Here is a 26,665-nt window from a genome sequence, read left to right on the forward strand (position 1 = left end):
ACTGTAGAAATACGTAACCCAGTGCCACTGTGTGACTCATTGAGGCATTTTACAATAACTTTTGAACAACAATGGAGCCATATGGCACAGAGGAATAATCTACTGTATATCAACCTTTGGCTACACATATATTGCTACACAATACATGTTTGCATCAGAGTACTGTTGGTTGTAGTCGTTTCATGGGAATTGTTTGACCGTAAGAGAAATATAGAATGTCACAACACTTATCATTTAAAGGGGGTATTCCACTGATTATGGAATAGTACTGAACAAAATACAATGCTATTGAGGGGAAAATTTTCTTAAGTTCAAAAAAACACAAACGCAGCAGAAGAACATGTAACACACAAAACAAGTAACATATAGATCATATGTGGTAACAAGAAACCACTGACTCTCAGTATAGGTATAGTATAGTATAGTATAAGTATAGTTTAAGTATAAAGCACTAATAAAAATACAAATAAAATACTTAAACACATTATAAAACATTAAAGTAAGGGTGATTTGTGACTTTTTTTTAGTTTAAAATGCTGATTGCACTTGATATAGACACCCTATAGGTCCTCTTAGAGTTCAGTCTCCTCCTGAAAACCAGTTTGCTCATCATAACGCGTACCAGTTGTATCACTGTACCACTGTAAAAACAGTTTGATAATTTGTTCTGTGACTCGGGAGGAGGCTTTTCCAAAGTCCAAAATAAATAACCCCTGGTGGTGTCATCAGGGTCATTTCAGTTTGGGCTTAAGGCTTAAAATTTTTAACAGAAAACCTGCATTACACACTAGGGATGTTTTTTCGCTTAGTTGCATAATGGGAATTGTGGGATCCAGTGTTTTTGGAGTTTGATCCATTCTAGGGAATTAAAATCAGGATATCTGGGCATCTACTGCTTTGATCATTTTAACTGTCCTGTGAGCCCCCCTTCAAAAAAAAAAAAAAAACTTTTATGGAAGTGTATTATTAAATTGCCAGAGTGTCCCTTTAACGGTAACTATGTCTCCTTATATCGGGGTTGAAGTGCAAGTTCTGTCATGATGATGATAATGGTGATGTCAGTAAATCAGTTTATTTCATTTAAGGTGAGACCACATTACAAAAAGTAAGTGAGAAAATTTGAATTAACCCACTCCGAAGACAAAGCAAGAAGAAGAAGAAGAAGAGAGAGAGAGAGAGAGAGAGAGAGAGATGCCCTTAGGCTGAGGTGCGCACATCGACTGAAAAGAAAAGCTTCTTCTGACAAGCAACCAAATAAAATTCCCCACACAAATTAAGAATTCATTATCTAGCTAGGAGGAAGGGAACAAAAGCCTCATAATGAAAAATGAAAAATTACTATGATGGTTTTAGAAAAATTAAAGCCGAGAATTATTCAGAAGATCATAGTCATTTCTAGACGGCAACACTCCTTTGGAAGCATTATGTGGGCTTGTGTATTCAGATTTATTGTAATATTACACAAACCCCCAAATCTATCGCCAATGAAGTTTCTCTCAGGGTGCCCCGCAGGCGAAGCCGTTGTTGTGTGCGTTCACACTCAGGTTGCCTTAAGTAGAGGCTTCCCGTGCGCCCTCACTCCTGCACTGAGCATATGAAGAGAGAAACCGTAAATCACCTCTAAAAGGGGATGGATTATGGATGCTGTCACCAGGGCTATAAACCTGCCTGATGAGGGGGGAAAAAAAGGGAGAAAAGACGGCGCATGATATGTGGGACGTTGATGAATCCTCGAAACCGCCTGCCGATCATTTCAAAACTCTAGTAATGAATTGGCTGTCTAAATTTGGCCACAGCAAAAATTAGGGATGCTGACCCTCCACTTAGCTAGAGACGAGCCCCCTCCTCACCCCACCACCACCACTCCCCTCTACTCTCTCGTCTCACCTCCTCCGCCTCCTTCCTCTCAGTCCTCCCCATAAATCTATTGGTCGCGGTCTCGGCTCCACTATCCAATGCTCTGCTGATCAGACTGCAGTTGTATTTGGGGGGAAGTTGGCAGCTGGCGGATCACGGCGAAAGGCGTTCCTGTCTCTCCGGCGCTTGGACAGTGGAATTATGAGCAGAGCTGACCCAGCCTCTATCAACCTGTCTTGAATCTGTTTCTGTTTCACACCGAGAGAAATTGAACGACCATGGAGATTGGAGTGCGCATCCTCTTGTCTGTCCTCGTCCACCAGGTATGACAGGAGAAATGTGTGCGTATGTGAGAATGATAGAGAGAGAGTGGTAGAGAGAGAGCGAGAGATCTGTGGACAATTTCACAGAGATAGAGAGCGATCCGTCTTGTCTCGCTACGGCTACTCTTGTGTTTGTGGCTTGGCAAGTTTGTCCCGAGTCTGCACGTAGGACACGGCGAGTTCACCTGCATTGCCAGATGAGTCCGTGCCGTGCCAGAGCAAGTTTATCCCCGTTCGGTCCCTCTGCACGCATGGCTGTCGTTTGTGGCACCGAGTTTGGGGCAGAAGGTGTCGGGTCTGGAAACCTGCAGTGCTCGCTCACTTTAGGGATGCCTCTCACATTTTGTGGAGACGAGAGCGACAGAAAGCGAGAAAGAGTGGAATAAGCAGAGGATGGATAAGAGGGGACTGGGAGAGAAAGAGAGCGCAGGGTGTATCTTAGGTCTATGTGCAAATCCCGGCTCCGGCTCTTGTCTCCGATCGCATCTATATTCCGCTCAGCCACCAACTTGAGCGTTTCTTTGGGCTTGTGTGTGTGTGTCTGTGTATGTGGGAAGCACGCAGGCGGGTGGAGGAGAGGAGGGTAGACAGAGAGAGAGAGAGAGAGAGAGAGAAAGAGAAGCAGTGAACTAACTTGGCTACTCTGTTGTGTTATTTGTGGTGTCTCTGTGGGTATTTTACTCAGTCCATTGCTCTCCGCAGACGTGGACTCTCTCGGGATATTTAATAAAGCCTTAATTCCCACTATGATAGAGCCACTCGCCCGTTTGATCCGACTTTAATATGGGGAGAGAGAGAGGTAACTTGGAACACTTGTTTCTGCCAGTCAAGTCTTTAAACGACTACTTAAATGGAAAAAGGCAGCGCTGCACAACTTAATGTTTTTGTTATATCTCTTAACACTGTGGTCCACTTTTTGGTTTGAATAACCTCACGATATTCAAGAAGTGATCGTGCACTGCTGAGGTGCCCTTGAGCAAAGGCGAATCCAGCTCTAAGGATGATCTTCTCCAGCTGCCGTGACCTCTGACCTTCTCAGGCAGACAGAAAAACATATGGTATATTCCCTGCGTGAGGATCAGTGCAAATTACCACTGAACTATTCACTGTGTAGCTGCTCTAATGACAGAGGCACTTCTGGTGGTACACTGCAAAGGTTTAAGCAGCAGCTAATTTTAAAATAACCTAGCTGAGACTGTTTCTAAACACAGCAACAATGGAAGAGCCCTGGAGCGTGGCAGGCAAACAGCTCATTTGGGAAACTCTGTTGTTGTTGCGCTGCTTCTCCCCCTTCTCTCATCCTCTCTCTCCTCCAGATGCACTGAGAGGCAGCAGACAGCACAGCTCATTTGGAATCTCTTGTTTGACCCATGAAGGCTTATAATGCACATTTTCTACTGTGTATTGTTCCTTTTTAATTGGATAAGCCATCGGGTCATTGCGACGTTGTAGTTCAATCTTCTGATCTGGAGCGATCATCATGCGGGCTAATAGTGCCTACAAAGAAATGATTTTACTTACAGTTTTATTGATTATGACCCATCCTCTCTTGAACACACAGATTTGTATTACTGCATTTGTGAGGAGGCTCTCTATTGCCTAGATTCATTCACTATCCCTAGGAACAGAGTGGTAAAATGTCTTAAAAGAGTTTTTTGTAATCTGTAATTCCAGACACATATTCCTGCTCTAAAAGTTCACTTGAAGACGCACACTCACTCAAACACAGAGCCAGAACCCGAGCAGATTTGATGTGTGGTGCTGGCTTTCCTTTGGCCTGTGGTTCTGGGTGGCTGATTTAGAGGCTGACCTAGCTCCCCGAGGGGGATCTCTATCCTCTGGCTGTCCCACCAGACGTGGTAGCTGTAAATGTTTTGATGTAAATGAGTCCATGAAGGGAATCGAGCAGACGTTAATGCAAACCAATGAAAACATATACCATATGTTAACGTTTTCCTCTCCAGTGATCCAATGCACAGCTTCCCAGCCTGTTCCGACACATACACAAAACATATCCACGTTTGAATTAAGTGTGAACACACACGTATTCCACCTGATTCATCATCCACATGAAAATTGTAAACCTGCCTTCACTCCTCTTAGAATCAGAAGAATGTCCAATCTCACCATATATCGTTGAGTGTGTGGGATGAAACGAGGTACTGTTATTTATAGGTGCTCAGGTAGGGAGCCAAGTTCCTCTCCACGATAAGCTGCCATACACACCCAACTTCCTCCCACCACTCAACACCTACCATCTCCTCACCCACATACGGGCGCACACGCACCGGCAGCAGCCTCTTCCTTGGCAATAAATCCCTTTTTTCCAAATGAAACACTAAGCAGTCTCTCCGGGTGCAGCAATGATTCAGAATAAGCACAGCACAGCTGGGGAGTGCAGGTGCAAGGATTTTACTCCCCTTCTCTTTTCTCCGTCCCCCACTTTGATTCCTCCTCCCTGGCTTCCCCCCTCTTTGTGTTTCTTGTATATTCGTTTTTTTTTCTGTCTCCTCAGCTTTTGTTCTGTTTCAGATCCTTCCCACCCTGTGACACTAGTCTTTTACCTTTATTAATGTTAGTTATTAATGTCATTTATCAACCTTAATCCCCCATTTATTTCCTCAGAATGCTCAGCGCCGTTCTCTCACTTCACGCTCTCTCTGTCTTACTAGTGGAGGATGACAGTTATACTCAGTTTAAAATCTGGGCTGGCACCTGGGCGTGTCTGCAGGAAGATTTGCTGTCATGGACGTTTATGGTTGCAGTGATCAATAGACTGTCAGAGTTCCTGTTTAAGCCACTGCAGGCACCGAGAGAGCAAGCTAGAGACAGGTCTCCAGGAAAAATGTTTAAAGTGTGGCGCTGAAGACAGAGAGTTGCCATGGTGTCCTGTTACTCATAGACAGGGCTGACCTTCGCGGTGACACACAAACACACCCAGAGATGTCTGACACAGACAGCCACACTTTATCCTTGTATGCTTTTCTCGGACTCCCCCCTCCTCTGTGTCTCACCTTCACTCAGTCCCAGAGGCAGTTCATTGATCTACCATTATCCAAAAGAGGCGTTCCTGAGATGTGAGCACTATTTATTAGGAGTGCAGCAACAGGTGTGAGATATGAATACACGCACCCATACTTGTCCACTACTTATTATCTCAATCATTTTCCATTTCTAGGTTGGGTCACTTCTAAACACATACTGTATACCGATGGGTTTATTCTCTGTCATATGGCACTATGTAGTATCCTTTGGAGAAGGATGCTCAGTCTATGCTGTTTCCTCTTTCTGAACTGTACAGATGGAGCCATGTTGTGTCCATCACTAGTTACAATGAATCATCCTTTCATAACACACCCTCAGCTAATTTCTTGTTTCTACTAAGAAGATTTGTATGTGCCAAGTGTTCTTTCAGCCCTATCCATCCTCCTGGTACCGAGTGCTTTTTCAGTGATGGTTTTTTTATAATGGAGTCTGGTTAAGGAGAAACAGTATGACAAGCTATAAAAAAGGCTAATGATGACACTAATGAGGAATGCCAATCATTAAGAAAGGGTGATTTCTTTATTTCTCTTTTCCATTCCCCTGTCTTTCCTCCTCACCCTTCCTCACCTTCTCTGCTCATTCTGCCCTCATCTCCTCTCCCACTGCTATCTGGTGTTTCAGCTGGCAAAATAAATGGTTAGTTTTGAAAAATTGCAGAGAAGTTTGCAATTTTTACTGCCTACAGAGACACGCAAAAACTCAGAATAAAAAGAGCTTGAAATGGCCCAAGTGAAAGCAGCCAATACAATCTAGACTTTGCTGTCTGAATGTACCCTGGTGTTACTGTGGTTCTAACAATCAGCTGGCGAATGGGCTTTCTAGTATGGGGGCTTTGAGGTTTCAGTCTCCCTCACTTTCTACTTATCTGTGCTGTTTCCTGTGTGAAAGAACACAGCCAACCACAGTCTGTGGTGCAAGATTGCTCTTCGTAATTTTTTTTTTTCCTTTGGTTGGAGTCAGCTGTTATTTACAGACAGCATCTAACTATAAAAGCTTCCTGTAAATGAAACACACATGCATGCTTACCTGACCAACACGCACACAGGATACAAAGGGACGTGTACAAACACACACACACTTGTACACCTATGCGCTTGCGCTGATTTTTTTCTTTTAACGAGACTGTATGAAACACTGAGACCAAATTTATTTATTTTTTTAAGTTATCTGTGTGTCCCCCGTGGCTGTGGCTGAGCAGCACTGCACTGTAATGGACTATAAGGTCAAACGCTATCTTAACTCCATTGTGGTAGGGTGTGACCTTTGAGGGAAAGTCTTCTTCAATCTTTCTCCCTTGATGTTGGCATTGTACTCTCCAGGGGGAAGGGTGTGGATGGGAGGAGGATGAAGCGAGGGAGGATGGGGGAAAGAGATAGTGAGAGCAGTAATTAAAGTAAATATGTCCCCTTACCGCTCCATTAGAATCTGCCTGTGTTTGATATAAGTGGCCTAATTATGCAAAACGCCCAAATGGACATTGCGTGGTTTAATCGTTAGATGTGCCAAGTGGAAAAAAAAGAGATAGAAAACCCTCCCTCCTAGGAGAGTGGATTAATGGCTTATTTGTGAGTAGTGATGAGTTTTAATGGGTTGAGAAAGCACAGAAGAGAAGGACGGACAGACAGACAGACACACACACACACACACACACACACGCGCGCGCACGCACGCACACACACACACACACACACACACACACACACACACACACACACACAAAGAAGGCCTCAGTAACCATGTGTGAAGGACACAGCAGTACAATGCAATGCTGTCCCTCCAGTTGATCACACTTTCATCCCAGATTGTTCTTCTCTTGTCAATTTTGCTGTCAGACAAGCAGATGAACAAGCACACATAAAATGGGTGACAGACAGACAAAGAGCCATATAGATACCCAGGTAGAGATAACAGCTGTATCCCTTCCTGACGACATACAAAATCTCAAGTGTGTGTTTGTGTGTGTGTTTGTGTGTGTGTGTGTGTGTGTGTGTGTGTGTGTGTGTGTGTGTGTGTGTGTGTTTGTGTCTGTGAGAGAGAGAGAGAAAGAGAGACATGGCTCACACGCCCTTCTCTCTCTGTCTCTCACTGTCTCCATCTCTCTGCCTGTGCCTCTTCCTCCACCATCCACTCTGACAAACACTCTCAGTAACACATTACAGATTTTCATGAACTATTCAACCCCTCTGTTTGTCTGTGTCTTTTCCACAATCCCAAACATCCAGATATGTCCTCCCCTCTCTTTTTCTGTCTCTCTCTCTCTCTCACACACACATACACACACATTCTCACACACTCACAAACTCAAGTCTATGTTTGGCAGGAGACACAAGTTTCTTTTTTCAGTGTAATTGCGATAAGTCCTCTCTATTAAGTATGTGAAGGCGCCAGCAGGACACGGAGTATTCATGTAAAAGGGCTGGTACTGTGGGCTCCCATTTCCGCCACAAGAGGAGTTTTGCTGATAATAATAGCAGGCAAAGGTATTGTAATGCATTAGTGGTTCTCCTTTGTTTATGTGATTAAATTTTATTTAGTTAAGGTAATAGATGTGATGCAGACCATTCGTGTGTCATGAATAAGAGTCTCTTAGCATAGGTCACTGAATAGCTAGTTTTTCATTCCTGACTACATTGATATTTGTAGCTACAGGGTCAAAAGTGGGTGATGGAAAGTGCCAGAGAAACTTGATATATTTTTTATGAATATAGTGGTAGGTGAGCTGCTCCCTAGTGGCATTTCTCCAGATAAATGGGTCCTGCTGTGTCAGTGCATCCCTGTCCACTGAGTAGCTAAAATTGTAGGTGAGAAATTATACTGAACCAGATACTGTATCAACCAGAGACACACTGACTTAGTGTTCTTGTCTGCATATTCAGGTTTTTTCCCTGCCCTCATATTTACTTGCACTTATCAAACTAAATGGAGCATTGGGGAGGAAAATTCAGAATGCTAACAGTATCCACTGTGCCGTAATAAGTACTGTGGTGGGAACATGCCACTAGGTTTCAACATGACCTAGCCCTTATTAGGCTTTACATATACAAATTTAGATGAGAACCTAAAATAACACTTGTGTGTCTTCTTGCTTTCTCTGAGGTCCTCAGTAGTTTCTTTTTTCAGGGTGGCAACATTAGAATTTAATGAGGCCTAGAAACCTCTGAGTGTGTATCTGAAGACTACCGAAAAGTATGTGATGCCTGGCCTGCTATATGCTTTACACTATCCCCTATGGATTAGTCTATCTTTGGCATGCTAACGTGGAGTTTTTCCTCGCTCAACATGAGGCAAAAGTGGTAACTCAACTACCTAAACCCTCAAGGAGAATGTTTAACATGCACAACATCTGTTTAGGTAGTCAAAGAATAAATTCATAATGAAGCTTTACAAACCTCATCTGATTTACAAAATGCCATCCAAAGCAAACTGTTATGACAGTATGGAGCAGAAAATGTAAAGTGAAAAACCAGAAAAACAGGAACAGCTGTCTAATGCAATCCAGTGCATAAGCCCTGAATCCTAGCTTTTTGAAGCCTTTCATATCCAGCGTCTGTCGAGACTGAGATAGAAAGGTGTTGAATCAGGTATTACATTTACATAGCAATGTACTGTAAGTTCTGTATGTATGTTTATATTTGTGTCTTGTCATATTCTATAACAGCGGATTCAGTTAGCAAAGATGGCTAAAAGAATAAAAGATAAGTTGGTGGCACACACTTGCATCATGCTGATTAATTATGCATGCTGTTTTGGCTGCATTGGGCCTACACACACACACACACACACACACACACACACACACACACACACACACACACACACACACACACACACACACACACACACAAACACACAGACACACGCAACTATTTTTGCTGCCCAGTGCACTTTAACAAAGCTTCTCATTCCTCACTTTTTAATCCGCTCCCCATAATAATTCCGTGTTTACCCTTATTGTGACTGTGTCACTTTCTAGTTGAATTGGAATGATATCAAGGTTAGTATTAGAAAAACACTTTAAAATCTGTGTTATTGCAGAAGGTAAACAGGGCTGCATCTTTGTTGCAAATATCAAGGAAGCCAAGAATGCTACATATGGTCTTAGAGATGATAATACAGGATGTATCATCACCTTGACCTTAACATTGTGTTGAAATCTCCAGTCGAAACTGATTCTCTGGTGTGCCAATTATTCTCAGAGCATGTGATGTGATTGTTTGAAGGCATCAGCCCTATTTTTCTTATTCTCTCTCAACATGACTCTGGGGTTTCTCACTTCACTCCATGTTCAGCAAGTGTCTTTGAAGTTATCAAATCCCTCTCTGCTGTTAAACGGAACTGATAGCTGAGAAGGTCTTCTTGACTTTTACAGAAATCACTCCAGCTTACTCACTTTATCCTTTTTTTTTGTCTTTGCTGCTCCACTGCGTTTCTTTCTTTCCATTTTTCTTCTCACCAGGTCACTTCCTGTTATTCAATTCTCCTGTTCCTGAATTTTCCTGAATTTTCCTGAATGTCTTTTGTCTTTTACTTTTCTCCTTTCACTTATCAGGTAATTCACACAAAACAGTGTGATGGTTTTTACATCGAATTTTTACACTTTGTCCCCCTCGCTGTTAGCCCCAGTATTCTATAGCTTTCCATATTATCCCTGCTTCACTGTTGTAGGAGGCATCAGGTAGGGAAAAATGCTTGATCCATGAAAAGAAATCAATCTTTCTTTTGGCCCTGAAGCATGCAGTACCACCCCTGTTGCATAGATGGCGACAAAATGCCAGATATTTTTTGAAAGGTTGTCAGGCATAATTTCCACTCACATCCACTTAGTGTTTAAATTGTGTGTGCATGCATGTTTAGGTGTGTTTGTGTGAGTGTGTTTGCTTGTGCATGAATGCCAGCGTGGTCCCTGGTAAGAGTGTTTTTTTAAAGGTGCTTTGTAGAGGTGGAGTGGCCATTTATACCCCTGAACTTGACTTTCAAGAAACCAACAGGAATTGGAGGACTCATTTGAAGCGAGCACACAAACTCTATATTGGTGGCTACACAAGCAGGTCGCTTCCCACTTATTGCTTTTGATGTCAGCATGTGGGCGAAAGTGAGAGCCAACTTTTGCCTGCCACCGACAGAGAGGGCTGCCACTAAAGTTGAATTCCTTTAGACAAAATTAATGTCGTCCTCTATTCAGAGGTTTTTCTGATATTAGTGCAGGCAGGTCCAAGACCTTTGAGCTTACAAATGAATTAAATGATAGGACAAAAAGAATTAAGTGAGAAAAAAAGGCGAGGAGGATCACACTGGATTGGTGAAGACATATTTGTGACAGTTTTATGTACTGGTTTTACCCTTATTTTGAAGCAGTGTGACCTGTCGTTGAGTGTTGTACTGATAATCCTCACTTTGATTTTACTTTTATGCAATATGTAGGCCAAGGAATGTTGTAGAGATGCTATATTTGACACTTTCAATACATTGCAGTTTCATATGTATGAACAGGGAAGAGCTTTTGTCTCTCGAAATGAAAGAACTCTGATCTAAGAAGCTACTTCTTCCCATTGCTCAGATGCGGTAGATAAAAGGCCTGCATGAGTAGAGGCCATAGGCTATTTCTGAGGGAAATGAAACGTTGTGGTGTGAAAGACAAATGTGATAATCCGGGCACTTGTGAGTACAGTGCTGTCAGTGTGAATTGGATTATTGAAAGAAAACACAAGACAGGGTGATTAAAGAGATTTCTGTCTTATCTCAAAAACTACCACCATAACTGAGGTGGTATCTAAGCTGCCCATTAGCTACCAATTGTATATGTTGTTTGTTTGCATCCATACTCATCTGTGCCTACTATTTGCTTTAGACTTTGAGATAAAGAGACTCTTCCAAAAGGACTCAGACCACGTCAGTGAGTTCCTGCTTTGAGTGATCCATGCATGGAATTCCTGCAGACCTGTAGTAATTAAAACATAGAGTTTATGGTACGGAGTTTGCAATCCATTTGGATAAGTGCTTGGACAGCTATTTGCAAGTATACTTAAGGGCTTTTGGTGAAGTTGCTTGTGCTGTGAAACTCATGGGAAGACTGAGGCGGCACTAATGAAGGTAAAGATGAGACTGTGGCTCTGGCTGAGGCCTGGCAAGGTGAATGCAGTGATTTCCATAGACACAATGCTGTGTCTTGAGGTGTATGGTCATATATGTAGAATATAAACCATGTGTGAAAATAGAGGTATGGCTCAGAGGCCATAGGTCAAAGGTCCTCAGAAGGGGTCTTGCAGTACCCAAAGGAAGGTAATGCTTTGTAACTAAAACCATATGGGAGTGACAGTTATTAGGAAAACAACTGTCCTATTTAAGAGTCGGTGACCAAGGCTGAATTTCAGAGTGGTTAATCGGCTTCACACCCTCTCACAAGCAGATCTGCAGATGCTTGACTTGATGCTGTTCTTCTTTGTAATAAACCTTTCTATGCAATCAAGACAGTGTCAGCGGAGTCTCCTTCATCCTCTTCACATCATCAACACCATCAAATAAACTACAGTCTATTTCAAACTAGAATGGCATTCAGTAGAGCACATACCACCAACAAGGCCAGACATGGCCAAAAATTTTAAGGAAAGTAATAAAAAATCCCTGGATCCACTTCTTTAACTGAATCTGCACCAAAACATAATGGGTTCTTCCCAGGCTCATGCCCCATCCCTCCAGCAAGTTTGGTCCAAATCTGTTTAGCACTTACAACTTAATCCTGCTGACAAATAAACAAACAAACAAACAGACAGACACGGGTAAAAACATAAATTCCTTGGCGGAGGTAACAACTGAAGAAGTTCATGGTTGTCATTAAAAGTAAGGCTGGTTTTTTACCTCATGAAAGGAAAACATTTTTTTCATACAAATTTTCAACTGATAACAAAGATATGCACCTTTATTATAGAGCTGGCCTCTGCCCCTGTCATTATCAGAACTTCACCTCTCTTGTCAGCTACAGGGGAGTTGCAGCTGTGTTATAGGCTTCCTGCCGCAGAGATTCTCTGAGGAGCGATTTGGCCGGATTTGATTTTCATTAGGATTGCATGTCTTCACTGTCACATCCTCTCCCCACCTTGCACGCTTTACTGTACACAATTTTCCGCTGTGGTGGACCCCATACTGATGGCTTGGTTTTTCATACTGGAGTAGCGTCACAACGGGTGGCCAGTTATCAGTGCATTCACCATTACAGGGCCACCTGCTGCTGACCTGCTCAAAGAGGGCTTTTTGGCCTTTCCTAGAGGTCTAGTAGGAGACATTCACTACAGATGTTTTTGACAACCCACCTACAGAATTACAGGAACTCTAACAGGCTATCACAAGTCAAAAAGTGTACTGCACAGACCTGAGATGTGCAGGTCACACACATCTTCACGCACACACACACTGTTGACAATTGAAGGCTGAGACCGTACAAGCTCATGTTACTGCTCCAGAGAGGTCTTGAAAGATCGATGGGAGATAATTATTTCTAATGGAACAAAGGAGAAAGGAGAGTGTCCTTTTCAGCCATAGCTAGAGTGTGTGTACACATGGCACCTGGAGTATTTGACTAAGATGGGGGGGGGGATTTAATTAACCACAAATGAGTGGGCTTACCACTTCTGTTCTCTGTTATGAAACCTCAGCTGTTTTATCAGAGCCACAGTCTCAGTGTCTTACAGTATTTTTGAGTATTCAGAACAAGAACATGCACTGTCATTACAGGTGCAATGTGTTCCTACATATATATACATACATATATACATACATATATATATATATATATATATATATATATATATATATATATATATATATATATACACACATGTATATATATATATATACACATGTATATATATATATATAGGTATATATATTTTATATATTATATATTTTTTTGTTATGTGGCATGTGGCACGTGTCTTTGGCCTTAATTTTCCCCTCATCAAGCTACACTCAATAATAATGACAAAGCAAAAAAAGAATTTTAGACATTTTTGCAAAATTTATTAAAAAGGAAAAACTGAAATATCACATATACACAAGTATTCAGACCCTTTTCCTCAGTACTTAGTTGAAGCACCTTTGGCAGCGATTACAGCCTCAAGTCTTCTTGGGTGTGATACAACAACAAGCTTTGCACACCTGGATTCGGGGATTTTCTGCTTTAGTTCTCTGCAGATCTTCTCAAGCTCTGTCAGATTGGATGAGGACTGTCGGTTGACAGCCATTTTTAGGTCTCTCCAGAGAAGTTCACTTGGGTTCAACGGCTTTCACAGATTTGTGCATAAGCCACTTGTGGTTTGTCTTGGCTGTGTGCTTAGGGTCATTGTCATTGTGATCAACTGCAGTTCAAGTATCCTTGAGGAGTTGTTTGACATTTTGTGAAATACACTTATTCTATCTCTTGCGGAGAATTAGATTAGAAGATTGATACGACTCTCACATTGTATGGTAAATATCAAGTCAGAGATGGTTAGCTTGGTTTAGCATAAAGACTAATATCAAGGGGATCAACAGTTGGCCTGGCTCTGTCCAAAGCATAGAAAATCAGCGTACCAGCACCTCTAAAGTTCATTAATTGACACAATATATCTTGTTTGTTAAATCTGTACAAAACTCCTGGCCAAGAAGTAGTCCAGTGCATAAGCCCATAAAACCACAACTGTTTTTACAGTTGGGGTTTTTCTACCGAAAAACAAGAAAAAAGATATAACATGTCAACAAGTCAGCTTTAGACGTGCTGGTAGACAGATTTTGTTGCCTCTGCACAGAGCCAGGCTAGCTGTTTGCCACTGTTTCCAGTCTTTATGCTAAATTAGATTAACAATCACCTGGCATAAGCTTCATATTTACCGTACAGTCTTGAGAGTGGTATCAGTCTTTTCAAATCCTCTAAGTCCTGGCATGAAAACAAATAAGGGAATTTCCAAAAATATCTATTTCTTACAGAAGTCTAGGTTACGTAAAAGTTCTCTGAGGTTGCTATTATCAAAACAAAGACTGTGGTAAAGCTAGGTCAGGAGAAGGACAGAAAAAGTTGTTGAGGCATGGAGGGAAGGAACAGAATGATGAGAGAACTAGTTTCCTTGCTTCAAATGACTATCATACAGTATACTCAGTAGTGGAGTAGAATAACACAAAGACAAAAGCAGGAGTATCAGTACTTGCAATGCAGCTGTGGCCATCCGCTATTCATTGCAGTTAGCAGCAGTAGGGTTCAATTAGATACAGTATGTGTTCAACTTTTAAAGCAGCTGCAGTAGCTGGCCAGTGGAAAGAAGTAAGCAATAGAATTTAGCAACTGCAAGAGAATAAACTGATTTGAGAAGAATGGGTGGTAAGAACGCTATTAACAGCTAATCATTTAGGGACAGTGTGAGTGTGTGTGTGTGTGTGTGTGTGTGTGTGTGTGTGTGTGTGTGTGTGTGTGTGTGTGTGTGTGTGTGTGTGTGTACTTCTGATTTGTCTACTCAAACACTTCTTGCTTTTTCATTTTGCTAACCAGAAACTATCATACAACACAAACAACACAAACAAAATGTTGCTCTTGAACTTGCATAGTGTAGTGCTTTGAGACAGAGGAGTCAACCACGGGAATGCTCAAATAATTTATCATTAGTAATTGGACTACAAAATTCACCATTAATACAGACTTTAATTCTAAAAAATCATGAACCAAAACACTTTGGAAAGCTCATGCACATGCTCAAGTATTTGAGTCCACCATGTGCTTCTTGATAACTCCCACCATCAAAAGCACAGACTATTTATTGTCTCTCCTTGTCTGAATGTGAAGAGGCTCTACCATTTAACTGCTGCTTCTGCTGTTCTGTGCTCAAGTTGGAAAGTGACTTGACTTAGCCAAGTGATAATGTCTGTGTCGGAGAGCATACATTAAAATGATGTTGCCAAGATGAGACAGTATACTGTATGATGTAAGCTGTACCAAAACAAATCAAATCAAAATTAGTAAAATAAAGAACACTTGTAGCGTCTTGTTAGAGATTTGTGTAAAAATATAAGTTTAGAGTGCCTTGTCACAGTTGGGCTTTGAATGTGAATATTGCAGCCAACCCATACTCAATAAGGCATATTTTTGTTGCAAAACAATTAACTCTAAACTTGAATTACAGCTTTAAGGTTTTAGCCGGTAACTTCTTTCAAATACTGCTCTTGCATTTACTGTAGTAGTTTTCATGACACTGGAAAGTTCTTCTTCTGACCATAAACAGTGCTAAGGGGTGATTTGCAGTAGCTAGAAACACCTTGCATCTAGACAATGTTTATTAAAAAATATATATATATTCAAGAAGGGAGGTTTGGTCTACAAAACTACAGTAATACCAAGATAAGCCAGTGATATGACAATGAGATAGCTGCTTGCTGAGCCGTGTAAACAGTGTTCTCTGAAATATTGTGAATTACATTTTCATTTTAATAAACAGCATTAAAGCATTGACTAGGAGCACGTCATCCGTTTGTCCAGTTAGTGACAAAAAACTTTTGCTTTCGGCTTGTGATAAAAAATTTGCTTTTGACAGATGGTATACCAGCATTGTTGGCCAGAATACCAATTTACTGAAGTTAAGTAGTCTTAAAAGTGTAAATACTCTTTTAAGTAGTACTATTTTCCAGCTGCTGCCAACAATTACCATAAACAAGTTCACTTATAACCATAGATCTGTGGCTTGAAAGTAATACCTTGTCTTTATATAAAGGATTTGAGACATGACTTGCATTCTGTGACTCATCAACATCTCCAATTGAACACACTGAAATGCTATATCTGAGCTTTGTGTGCCATTGTGTGACTATGTGTTTGTCTGAGTGTGTTAATCTGGAGCCACCACCATTTTAATTGCCCCCACAGAAACCTAATAGGATTCACAGGATTTTGTATCACATGCATTTGGGTTATATCTGACATACATTTGATGTATGAGGTAAAAGACAGTCACATATACATGGACCTATTCTTATTTGTTCTCATCCCACACTACCCACCTCAGGACACATACATATTTTCACGCATGCATTCTCACATCCAGGCTTTCTTAAACGCACACACACACACACACACACACACACACACACACACACACACACACATTCACTCACTTCTGTAGGAAATCCTAATGAGTGTCTCTGGATGAGAACTGGATGTCTCCGCTGTTCTCCAGCTCCACTAAGGGAACTGACAGCTGGAGCAAACCTTGGTCAAACTGCAGAGGTTCAGGACAAAGATACACACATATTTAGACACCCTGAAAAAAATGCTCTGTGGTCTGCACACTTAATCTACGTGTCATTTATGATATTCATTATGTATGTTAAGTCTTTAATGCTTTCACCAAGCTTTGATGAATTCCAGGAAGTCATTTTGCACCACAGCAAACAAGAATTTTGTAGATCTAGGTACTTAAAGGTGCTATATGTAAGTTTTCTCTAGTGCGAAATGTGGTTTCTTGCTGGGAGCAGGTGGTGGTAGTAGTGGTGGTGGTTCTGAGGGCTTCCACCACTGTTGCATTTACAAGATGAGGTTAGAATACGCCCTCTGGGCAGCACTACTTCTTCATCCTCTCATGTTGGACTGAGGGCAGACTGGACACTACAGTGACTCCCTAATTTCAGTAGAAGTAAAAAAGTGATAGAAACAGAAGCAAAACATGAGTTAACATTAGCATTGCTTTCCACAGCTTTAGACAGCTCATGGTGAGTAAAGGAATGAAGTTCGATCTCACAACATTTTTTTGTAGACTGATAAGTAAAGAGCTGTTAATGCTAACGCTGGCTATGTAGCGATATTAAAAAATTAAATGTAGCACCTTTAAACATGTTATGCTTTTTGCTTCTGTTCATTTTGACTGGTTTATCCATGCTTGCTGAAGATATTCTGCAAAGATTAGATTGTTTCCTTGTCCCTTATTTAACACTACAGAGATGGACTTTTTCAACCTTGTGTCAAAGATAATCCACATTCAACTCAGTTCAGAGTACTTTATCTTGGCTCTTATGTAATACTCATGTTTGACTTAATCCCCAACTCCCCCTTAGAAAAGTCAAAAGTCCTCCAGGCATCTCAGTCTTCTTTCTTTCTATCTCAGTCACCTGTTCATTATGCTTGTCATTTGCTCTATCTATATAAGTCTCTGTTTTTGTTTTTCTCTTTGCCCATCTTCACTCTTGGGGCTTAACACAAAAACTAAAGCATCTTCCCCTCTCTCTTGATCTCCTGCGCAAAAGATCAAGAACCTTATAAGAAATACATACTACAAACAATGCAGCTGCTCTACATTCACTACACAAAATTACCTGTCTGTCCAGCCTTTCTGTTTCAGTGTCAGTATTGTTAAAGATGTCAAGTGAAAAAGACAGAAAAAGAATAAGGAAAAGAGAAAGATACTAAGAGTGACTGGAGAGTGGAGGTAATGATGGTAGAATGGTAGAATAGCAAGGCAGGTGGAGAGTGGATGGAAAGTAAAAGTGGGTTTGGAGAACGGAAATATATAGAGGAATTAGGAAAGATGGAGCATCTGTGGTAGCGCTGATGTGTGGACGGTGGGTGGACATGTTCGTTGAGTTGTGGCTATGAAATGGGTTCTGACAGAATCATTTCTCACGTGAAGATTTACCCAGGCTTTTTCAAATGGTGGGAGGACGAGAGTGAACGACCCTTTCCACTTGTCATGAATATTTATTAAGTAAGATCGTTCCCAGGTTGCTGCGTAGAATGACAAATTGTGGTCTCTAAAGCAACTACCTATATTCTATTCCCATCTATTTCTTCTCCCATTTCCACCTTTGACTGGATCACACATATCATATGGTCCCGATTTCTGCTGTTTGTTTAATATGTCTGGAGTGTTTGGAGCATTCGGATAAGGATTACACTTAAAAAAGGCATGTGGATACAATGCAATGGATACATGAGAACACAACTTTTATCAGACCATAACATCATGTGATGAGGATGCAGAATTCACCCCAAACCAGATATATGGGCTCAAGTTAAGGTGAATAAGATTTTGAGCATGAAAAGCTATGCTCACAAATAAATAACTCTTTCAGATTGGATCCATTGTCTTTTGATCTTGTTGTCTTTTAGCTGTTTGTACATTGAAACATTTTGCACATCATCTCCAACACTTCTTGCTCATCGCTAGTGAGTAGCCTGCTAGCTAGCAAACATTTTACATATAAGCATTCTACGCTTTCTCCAACAATTTACATGTATTTGAGCCAGTTAACACTGTGTTTTTGTTCCTATCAGTAATCTTTAAGGCAGGGGACTTTAAAAAAGGGAACTTAGAAACTGCAATAATAATATTCTACTTGCAGATATGTGTCTACTTGCAGATATGTGTCTACTACCTATTAAGAATCCACTTCCTTGCTGAGCACTGCATCATTCGTTCTTTGCGTGTCTTTCTGCAAATTACTACAAAGCTGCAAAATTTGTCCTCATTTGTATTAAGTTCAAATATTTAGACTTCCTCTATTTTTTTTGTCCCTGGTGAATCCTGTGTCACCTGCTTGTCCACAGTGCTTTGAGAGGTGATTCACATCCACCCCATAGAAAATAAATAGGGCCTACTGTTTGCCTGACAACCATTAAGGTCTGATCAAAGCAGAGCAGTAATACAGGAGGTGTTATAAATAAATAAAAAACAACTTTTTTATGATAAAATCTGTGTCAACCAGTCCCACTTTACTGTAATTTCCTCACTGTAGCAAAATAAATGGTCATAGACATTTACCTTCCTGGTTGCAGGGAATTTTCATTCAGCTAGATAACTTTTTACAGTACCTGCAGTTTTTGTTGCAGTTTGTAAATTATTTATGTTACCCCTCACTGCTGTAGAGGCCCAAAATTGTTTTTGTTTGTTTGTTTGTTTGTTTGTCGTTGTTTGATCACTCTCCTTTTAGCTCTGTTTTAGTCTCCACCAACTCCTTAGACAAATAGCTAGCTCTTAAGCAGTTGAATGGTCCACTATATTCACCATCAGGTGAAACAACTTTTGTTTGTCAACTGTGGTGATTGGCAGGTTGCATATAGGGTTTATGAGAGATTTGGTTGAAAACAGACCCAACTTGCAGCTTTACATGGTGTTGATGAGACTGGTTAGACTTAATCAAAAAGTACCAATTGCTAAACACTCAGTAAACATGAGGGGAACTGCAGAACGGGCAACAATTTTGTGTGGGTTTGTTACTTTGAGCGACACCTTTCACATAGTCCTTGACCCAATGTTGAAATAAAAATATTGATTTGTACAGCTTTAAACCACATCAGAATAAAGTTTACATACAGGCCACTTGAAATGTATAATGGTCTGTTCCCAGTCTGTACCAGTGGATTTTTGGCTTCACATATATGTCTTAATTTTATCTCTTCTCATCACATCTACCCACACTGAGAACCAGCTGTGTGATATCCCGGGCCTCCGGGATATAGCCTCGTTTACCAAATCTGATTTATATACCATGTCCCTATATGGCCAAACAGTAACCTCTAAATGCTGGCGTCAAAACCCCTTGTAAATCAAGTTTGGTGTAAAAATGTACTTCTCTTCTTGAAGCTCAAACATTTTCCTCCATCAATATTCCAGTCTCAGATGCGCTCTAGTAAGAGCCATTGAGTTCTCCAAACACCAGTTTTATGCTCATATTACCAGCCATGGCTGAAGAGATTTTGAGAGCGATTTGGATTTAGGTTGGATCATCTGTTAGTATACAGGCATTAGCCAGGGTGCTGTAGGTTGGCTGTACACAGCACCAGAACCGAAGTGTTGGAGGCAGAGCTTCCAGCTAGGAATTGAGAAAAAATCAATCCAGCTCATTATTTTGATGCTTTCACTGGCTCTGCTTTTTATAGTGTCCTTTCTTTACATTCATCTGTGGCAACCATGTATCCATTTCTTTTTTTAACCACAATGTTTTTGGTATATTGAAACTATGTGAGCCTGCAGCTGAGAAGTAAAAATAATTGATTGACGATACTTTAGCCAAGGAAGCACTTGACGGATAATATGTCTGTCAAATGTAATACCATCAGCTCGAATGTCTCACTCATTAAGTAAGACATCTGAAAGGCTGTTATCAAGTGGTTGTGACCAGTACACTTAAAGAAGAGCTAATGTATATTGTTCACGCAGCCTGGCTTCTGTTGCATTTCAGGCACAGGAGCTACCTGACTTCCTGCTCTATTACTAGGAAGGACATGAAAACTGAGAATAAACAGGTGTGTGTATGTGTTTGCAAGTGTGGGTGAGTTCCTGTTTTTCTTTTCATTTTTTTTTGGCTGTACACATGGCCCTGTGTGATGTATTGTGCTGAGTGGTGAGTGTGGAAAGAGAATGGTTCCAGGCAATCTTTTTTATCCTGCTGGATCTCTCTCTGGGAGGAGAGATTGGGCTTTGTAGTTGTGATTGGAGGGAATTAAGGCCTGCCTTTGGTAGCTGGCAAGACAACAGAAGCAGACAACTGGGAAAAAAGGTTGAACCTGTGACTGGTGTGTGTGTGTGTATGTGTGTGTGTGTGTGTGTGTGTGTGTGTGTGTGTGTGTGTGTGTGTGTGTGTGTGTGTGTGTGTCATTGTGCAGTAAGACAAAGATTAACTCACACCATCACGCATCATTCAGCAGCTCATCCAGGCTACCCTTTTCCTGTTCACCTTGGACCTATTTGCACACAGATAACTAAGTGTACTGAAAGGAAAAGGAAAGGAAGTTCACTTAGCTGGTTCAGTGACACTAAGGACAGTGGGGTCCAAAAGTCTAAAACGACTTTCCCATTCCATCGAATGGGAAAGTGGTCTCAGACTTATATAATAATTCATTTGAAGCCTTTGTATTCATTATGATATTGTTCATACTGCATGGCCCTTTAAAATACCATGTTGCTTCAGAATTCTTCACCTAATACAGTTTTTAGTAGTGCTTACGCTTAGCCATTTACTTAGTTCGTCAATCAACTTTTAAGTATTTTAACCCCTCTGGTGCCAGGCCAAATTCTGCATTTTCCATTATCTATGTCTCAATATTTTTTTTATAAGCTTCAAATATGGATTTATTGTACTTTTCTGATCTAAATAACTGCTTTCAAGATTTATGATGTATTATACAGTATATGTAAAGGTTAGGCTCACATAGAAAAATTCTGTTAAAAAATGCTTTCTGTTAGAATTATCAAAGCTTCATTATTGAAAGCTATTCTCAGTGAAATCAATGAGGTTACTAGTGAAACTGACAGCAACTTTGGATGTATTATGCCATAATTATCAACAAATTACACAAAAAGTTAAAAAAAAATCATCAGGAATAATTTTGAAGTAATGTTTACTCAGGTTTAACACAAGTCAAACAATGTCCCTAACCTTTCTGACTTCATAGGGATCTAGCGTGAACGAGTAGAATGTGAACAGTTTACAAAGGCATCATAACTAATAAATTACACAAGCAAGTATTAATGAACTCCTCTTCCCTTTTTAAGGGGAATGGGACACAGCCAGACCTTAATGAACACATGTTGCTTGGATTGCCATGACACACATGAGGAAGATACATTTAAATGTGACAGCACATTTTGCTCAAGAATCACCAACCAGTTCATGTGCTAGTCTCCCTTAAACAGTGGCTGGAATGCCAGTGTTCTGCCAGATATTTAATGCTCCTCAAATGCAAGAATTAGATGCTTTTCTCTGTTTTATGTCATTGTAAATCAAATTTCATTTGGCCTTTTGGTCAGACAGAGCAAGCAATGAAGACATCATCTTAGGTTCTGGGAATTTTTTTCCCCATTTTTCCACTGTTCTCTTACATTTTATGGACAAAACAAGTAGTCAACTGGAAAAATAAGAGCCAGTTAAGTTGATGATGAAAATAAGTGATAAGCATAGCCCCAGTTCCTAGGTACTAGGTGGTGATTGCAAGGCAAAAGAAGAACCATTGCTTGAACTGCAGCGATGAGACAATAACAAGAAGCACAGTTGCAGCAGTATCATTGACTGCAAGTTGCGTCTTGTATTTTTTTCTTTTTAAAGGGATTTCAACTCTCACTCTGGCATCCTCACACCATGATATCCAAGTATTGATACAACTGCCCGACATATAACCTGTCAAATTCAATGAAATCCTAATTTTTGTGAATGAGTCATGGGATTTCAATATGATGGGGAAAGAGAAAAAAAGGTGGAGGAGGAAGAGGGGAAAGATGAGGAGGGGCAATCCTTTTATTTATTAGGGCTTTTTTGGAAGGCAAGAGATTAAAGTTATAGGGTCTGCTGATACCCCCATCCAGCCCATCCCTTGATATTATTCTCCCTGCTCTGAGTTTTATCACAACAACAGGGGCTGCCTGATAGCACTGGGAATAACAAATCATGCTTGTTTTACAGCAGGAGCATCCACAAGACCAAAGGAGATAGGGGAAGAATGGAGTGTTGGGGGGGGGGGGGGGGGTTCAGAGGGTGGGAAATTGGCATAAAACCAGAACAAAGCCTCGTTTTGCTGTGAATGTGTCTTCATTCCCTTGTTTGTATGTCTATCTGATGCAGCAGAGAGTTCTAAATGACTGCGGAATCAGTGTTTTGTCTCATCATCCATCCTTTGTCAGCCTTTTGTAAGTACACATTTTGATTTGTGTTGCACTGCTGTATATTCGTTTTCATTGAGCGACTAGATTTTGTTTTGTGGCTTCTCCAGACTGCATACTGTTAGAATGAAGCGCATGCTGGTGGAGAGAAAAATCTAGCTTGTGAAGGCGCAGACCGACTAACAGGAAAGGAGACAGAGACAAGCCTGAGGCACTGAAGGTCCCAGGAGCGGTGATTGTAGGCGTCTATGTGTGTTTGAGTGTGTGTGTGCGTGTGTGTGTGTGTGTGTGTGTGTGTGTGTGTGTAATCTTTATGTCTTTATATGCATGTGTGTTGTTGTCGTCCCCTTGAGGGGGCAACAGAGGGAAGATGGAAGTGCTACTGATCATCAGCCCCCAGGCCAGCCACTTGAGACCGACTCAACTTATGAAAATTACACAAACACACACACACGCACACTTGGACTCTCAGATGGGTGATGTGGTTTTAGCTACATGAGCAGAATGTAGAGGAATAACAGGTAGCAGACAGGGACCTCCCAATGACTGTGTGATGTTTCTGTATCTGGAGTTTCTTTTTCTGTCTTTGTCTCTTTCTCTAAAAAGGTCAAGTGAGGTGAAGGAAGTGTGGGTGACAGAGAAAGAAACTTGATGAGGAGGGGAGAGAGGAGGGCAAAGGGGGAAGTGAAGATGAGATGATTAAACACCTCATAAAATGGATTGGCATGAAAAGAAAGAGACAGGGTAATAGGAATTTAAATAATGTGTGAAACTTAAGGCAGAGTTCGACTGGCGGAGTCTGACTGTGAGAGACAGAAAGAAAAATAAAACGAGATGGATGCTGTCAGAAAATCATAAGAGAGGAACGGAGAGATGAAAGGTAGAATGGCAGGGGGAGGCGAATAGCAAATATATGAAAGAGAATATTTTAGATTGTTTTAAGATAAACAACTCATTAAATCAGGCACATAATATCACCTTCCAGTGATATTTGGAAAATCACAACAACAATGAAAGAATCAGCACTCATACAGGGAAGATAATGAGAGCACTGTTTTGATGGAAGGCCTATAATGAAGTAAAGAGAGAACAACAGCAGAACAGCTGCTGATCAAATTACAGGAGAATTAAATCAAAATGACTACACTGCATCAGAGATGATGACAGCTGAACACAGAATGATGACAAATAACTCTTACTTATGTTTTAGCTAATGAAAAAAAAGGCTCTCACTCCCACCCCCTGTTCATTATTTCTGGTCTTCCATTTCATTTTTCTTCACCCCATTTTTTCACCACCCCTCCATTATAATTATTATTTTCCCTATATGGGTCCCTGGCCACAGAGCCTGGTGAGCATTTCCTTCCTCCACAGGGGCCTTTGGAGACCATGTGACTATGTTAGGCTGTTGAAGTTTTCCTGAGCACACAGGAACTCAGAGAATTACAGCAGGGTTAAAATGAACTCTCCAACCAGGATAAATTTTGAAGCTCCACATCATCACACTCAGTTCCAGTACAGCTCACGTTCATTATCCCTCTTTCTGGCCAGTATAAAAGACCCCAACTGGCTCAGACCATGGTTTCAGCTGTGCTCTGTCTCGAGGTTATTTTACAGTTATTAATGTCATTATTTGCACACATCAGTATTCAGACCCTATAAGTATTTAATAACACAAGGTGTAAGAGTGCTTTGTGTTAGACTGTGAGCTGTGATTTTAAGATATTTTGAATGACTATGTGACTGGAATGAGAGATGTAGCAAGCGCAGTGTCTAATATTTTTAAGAGGTGCTGATTGCAGAAAGATACATAGATACGCAAAAGACAGTAATCACACATTAATATCCTGGATACTATGATTTATTGGCAGAGCCACTGTTTCTTCTTCAGAGACTTTAATGTGTGAAACACTGGCTCTACACCAACTACTTCTAGTAGACCAGGTATGACTGCAGGATATGTTGCATGGGTTGTTTAAAAATAGACTGTTGCCTTTTCCTGGTTTTTATCAAAAGTGCTTTATATGAAGTGTTATCAGATTTATTATAGTTAGCATGTGTATAGCATTTACAATGTACAAGGTCCCATAAAGGACTAAGCCAATATACAGTACATCAAGCAGCTTTCCGATATCTTTTTTTTCAATTTGGCAGTTTTTTTCTGTTGAATCAATGTGAGAAAAAAATTAGTCACTGTAAAAAGGGTATAGCCTCACAGTTTATAAACAAAGAGGTGGCAACAACAGAGTCTTGTGCCTTTTTTTTCATGCTATAACCCTACATGTCAGTTGACAGAAAGTTGGTTTCAATTGGTTGACCACTTTGGTTCAGACTGAAATATCTCAAGTTCAGGCCAATACAAAATGTTAGCATGCTGACACACTAAACTAAGATAATGAACATGGTAAATATTATACGTGCTAAACATCATTATGTTAGCATTGTCATTGTGATAATGTTAGCATGCTGACTCTAACATTTAACTCAAAGCACTGCTGTGCTGAAGTACAGCCTCAAAGAGCTGTTAGCATGCTAGCTTGGCTGTGGGCTCTTTGTGTTGCTTTGTGAATCAATGTGATAAATTGGCATAGCATCACTGTGCAACTGTAAAGCGAGAGATAGCCTTATTTTTTTGGCCATTTTACTCAAGCAGTACACTTCTAGCTTTAATCAGGGTCTTGTCCTAAACCTTCCCTAACCTTGCCCAAGGCAGTCAGATGTTCATAAACACTGTGCCTGCAGCTCCATCTCTATCCTCACAACTGTTTGTCCCAGTCTCAATCCCACTTCAGGATTGACTTTCAAGCTCAGTTCCAGTGGATACTCCCCTATTTTTAGTATTGTTCTTGCTTTGTGGCATTTACTGTGGGGTCCAAAACTCTGAGACCACTTCCCTATTCACTTGAATGGGAAAGTGGTCTCAGAGTTTTGGACCCCAATGTACATCTCTTCTGACAAAGCCTCCCCTTTTCTTTCCACCCCCCCTCTTTCTGTGTCCTCACCTCACAGTCACACCAACAGAGCAGGAAGCCGCTCTCTCACTTAAATGGATTAACGCTCTGATGGAAGTGGCTAGGCTTGGCGAGGGTGTGTGAGAGGTGTATGACTGATGGAATTAACCATCACAGCGACGGGGTGAGAGGGGTTCAATGTGGGTGTTGAGCAGTGACTGATGGAACAGTGTGTTGCTGGAAGGAAAGAATGGATGAGAAAATGTGATTGATAAGGCAAACACTTGGCATCAAGGGTGGAAATAACAGTGATGTGAGAGATGGAGCAACCAAGTGCTGGCTGCAGGGGTCAAAGGGAAAGAGTGAAAAAAGATGGTTTGATGTTGCAAAACCGGGGAAAAGGGAAACAAAGAGGAAAGAAGTAATGGGTAAAGAAAAGTCTGACAATGAGAAGAGAGGAAGGGGTATAAAAAGAAGAAGAGAGAGGGAAAGGAAAAAGGAGAAAGTAAAAGTAAAAGTGAAAGTAAAGGAGAGACTGGTGATAGTTAAAAGGAAAAGGAAAGCAATAAGCAGGAGATGGAAGTTGCTGTAGGCTTTAGAGGACGTTTGTAAGCAGTGTTATGATTTACAGAGAAAGGCCACAGCAGTGCTGTGATGGATAGCAGCATTGTGTGCGACCAGGGCACATTCATGCAGATAATTTAGATCGCACACTGGATGGATGGATGCAAGATTCTCCTCTTAATTTAGATGGATGGTAATCCATGCGTCATACCCATGAACAACAGCAGAAAGAAATATTCTGTAGAATGTAGACTGAGGAGAAACATCAAAAACATTTTGCACGATTCCCAAGAATGTTTTATGGTTCTCTGTAGCCAAACACCAA

At 40.9% G+C, this 26,665-nt stretch overlaps 1 protein-coding gene across 3 annotated transcripts in view; it reads left to right on the plus strand.

Moving 5' to 3' along the window:
• The first annotated feature begins 1,994 nt into the window (after positions 1 to 1,994).
• Positions 1,995 to 26,665, plus strand: part of cdh13 (cadherin 13, H-cadherin (heart)) — a 333,542-nt gene continuing 308,871 nt past the window's right edge. For 2 of the 3 annotated variants that reach the window (XM_040134174.1, XM_040134183.1), the window contains exon 1: positions 1,995 to 2,180. In XM_040134174.1, coding sequence (XP_039990108.1) covers positions 2,136 to 2,180 — 45 coding nt within the window. In that variant the 5' untranslated portion in view covers positions 1,995 to 2,135. Of the gene's footprint in view, positions 2,181 to 22,778; positions 22,853 to 26,665 lie in introns of those variants that run through there. The other variant, XM_040134177.1, reaches the window with a different exon arrangement.

Source organism: Xiphias gladius, chromosome 8 (assembly GCF_016859285.1).
Source record: "Xiphias gladius isolate SHS-SW01 ecotype Sanya breed wild chromosome 8, ASM1685928v1, whole genome shotgun sequence".
Lineage (NCBI taxonomy): Eukaryota > Metazoa > Chordata > Actinopteri > Istiophoriformes > Xiphiidae > Xiphias > Xiphias gladius.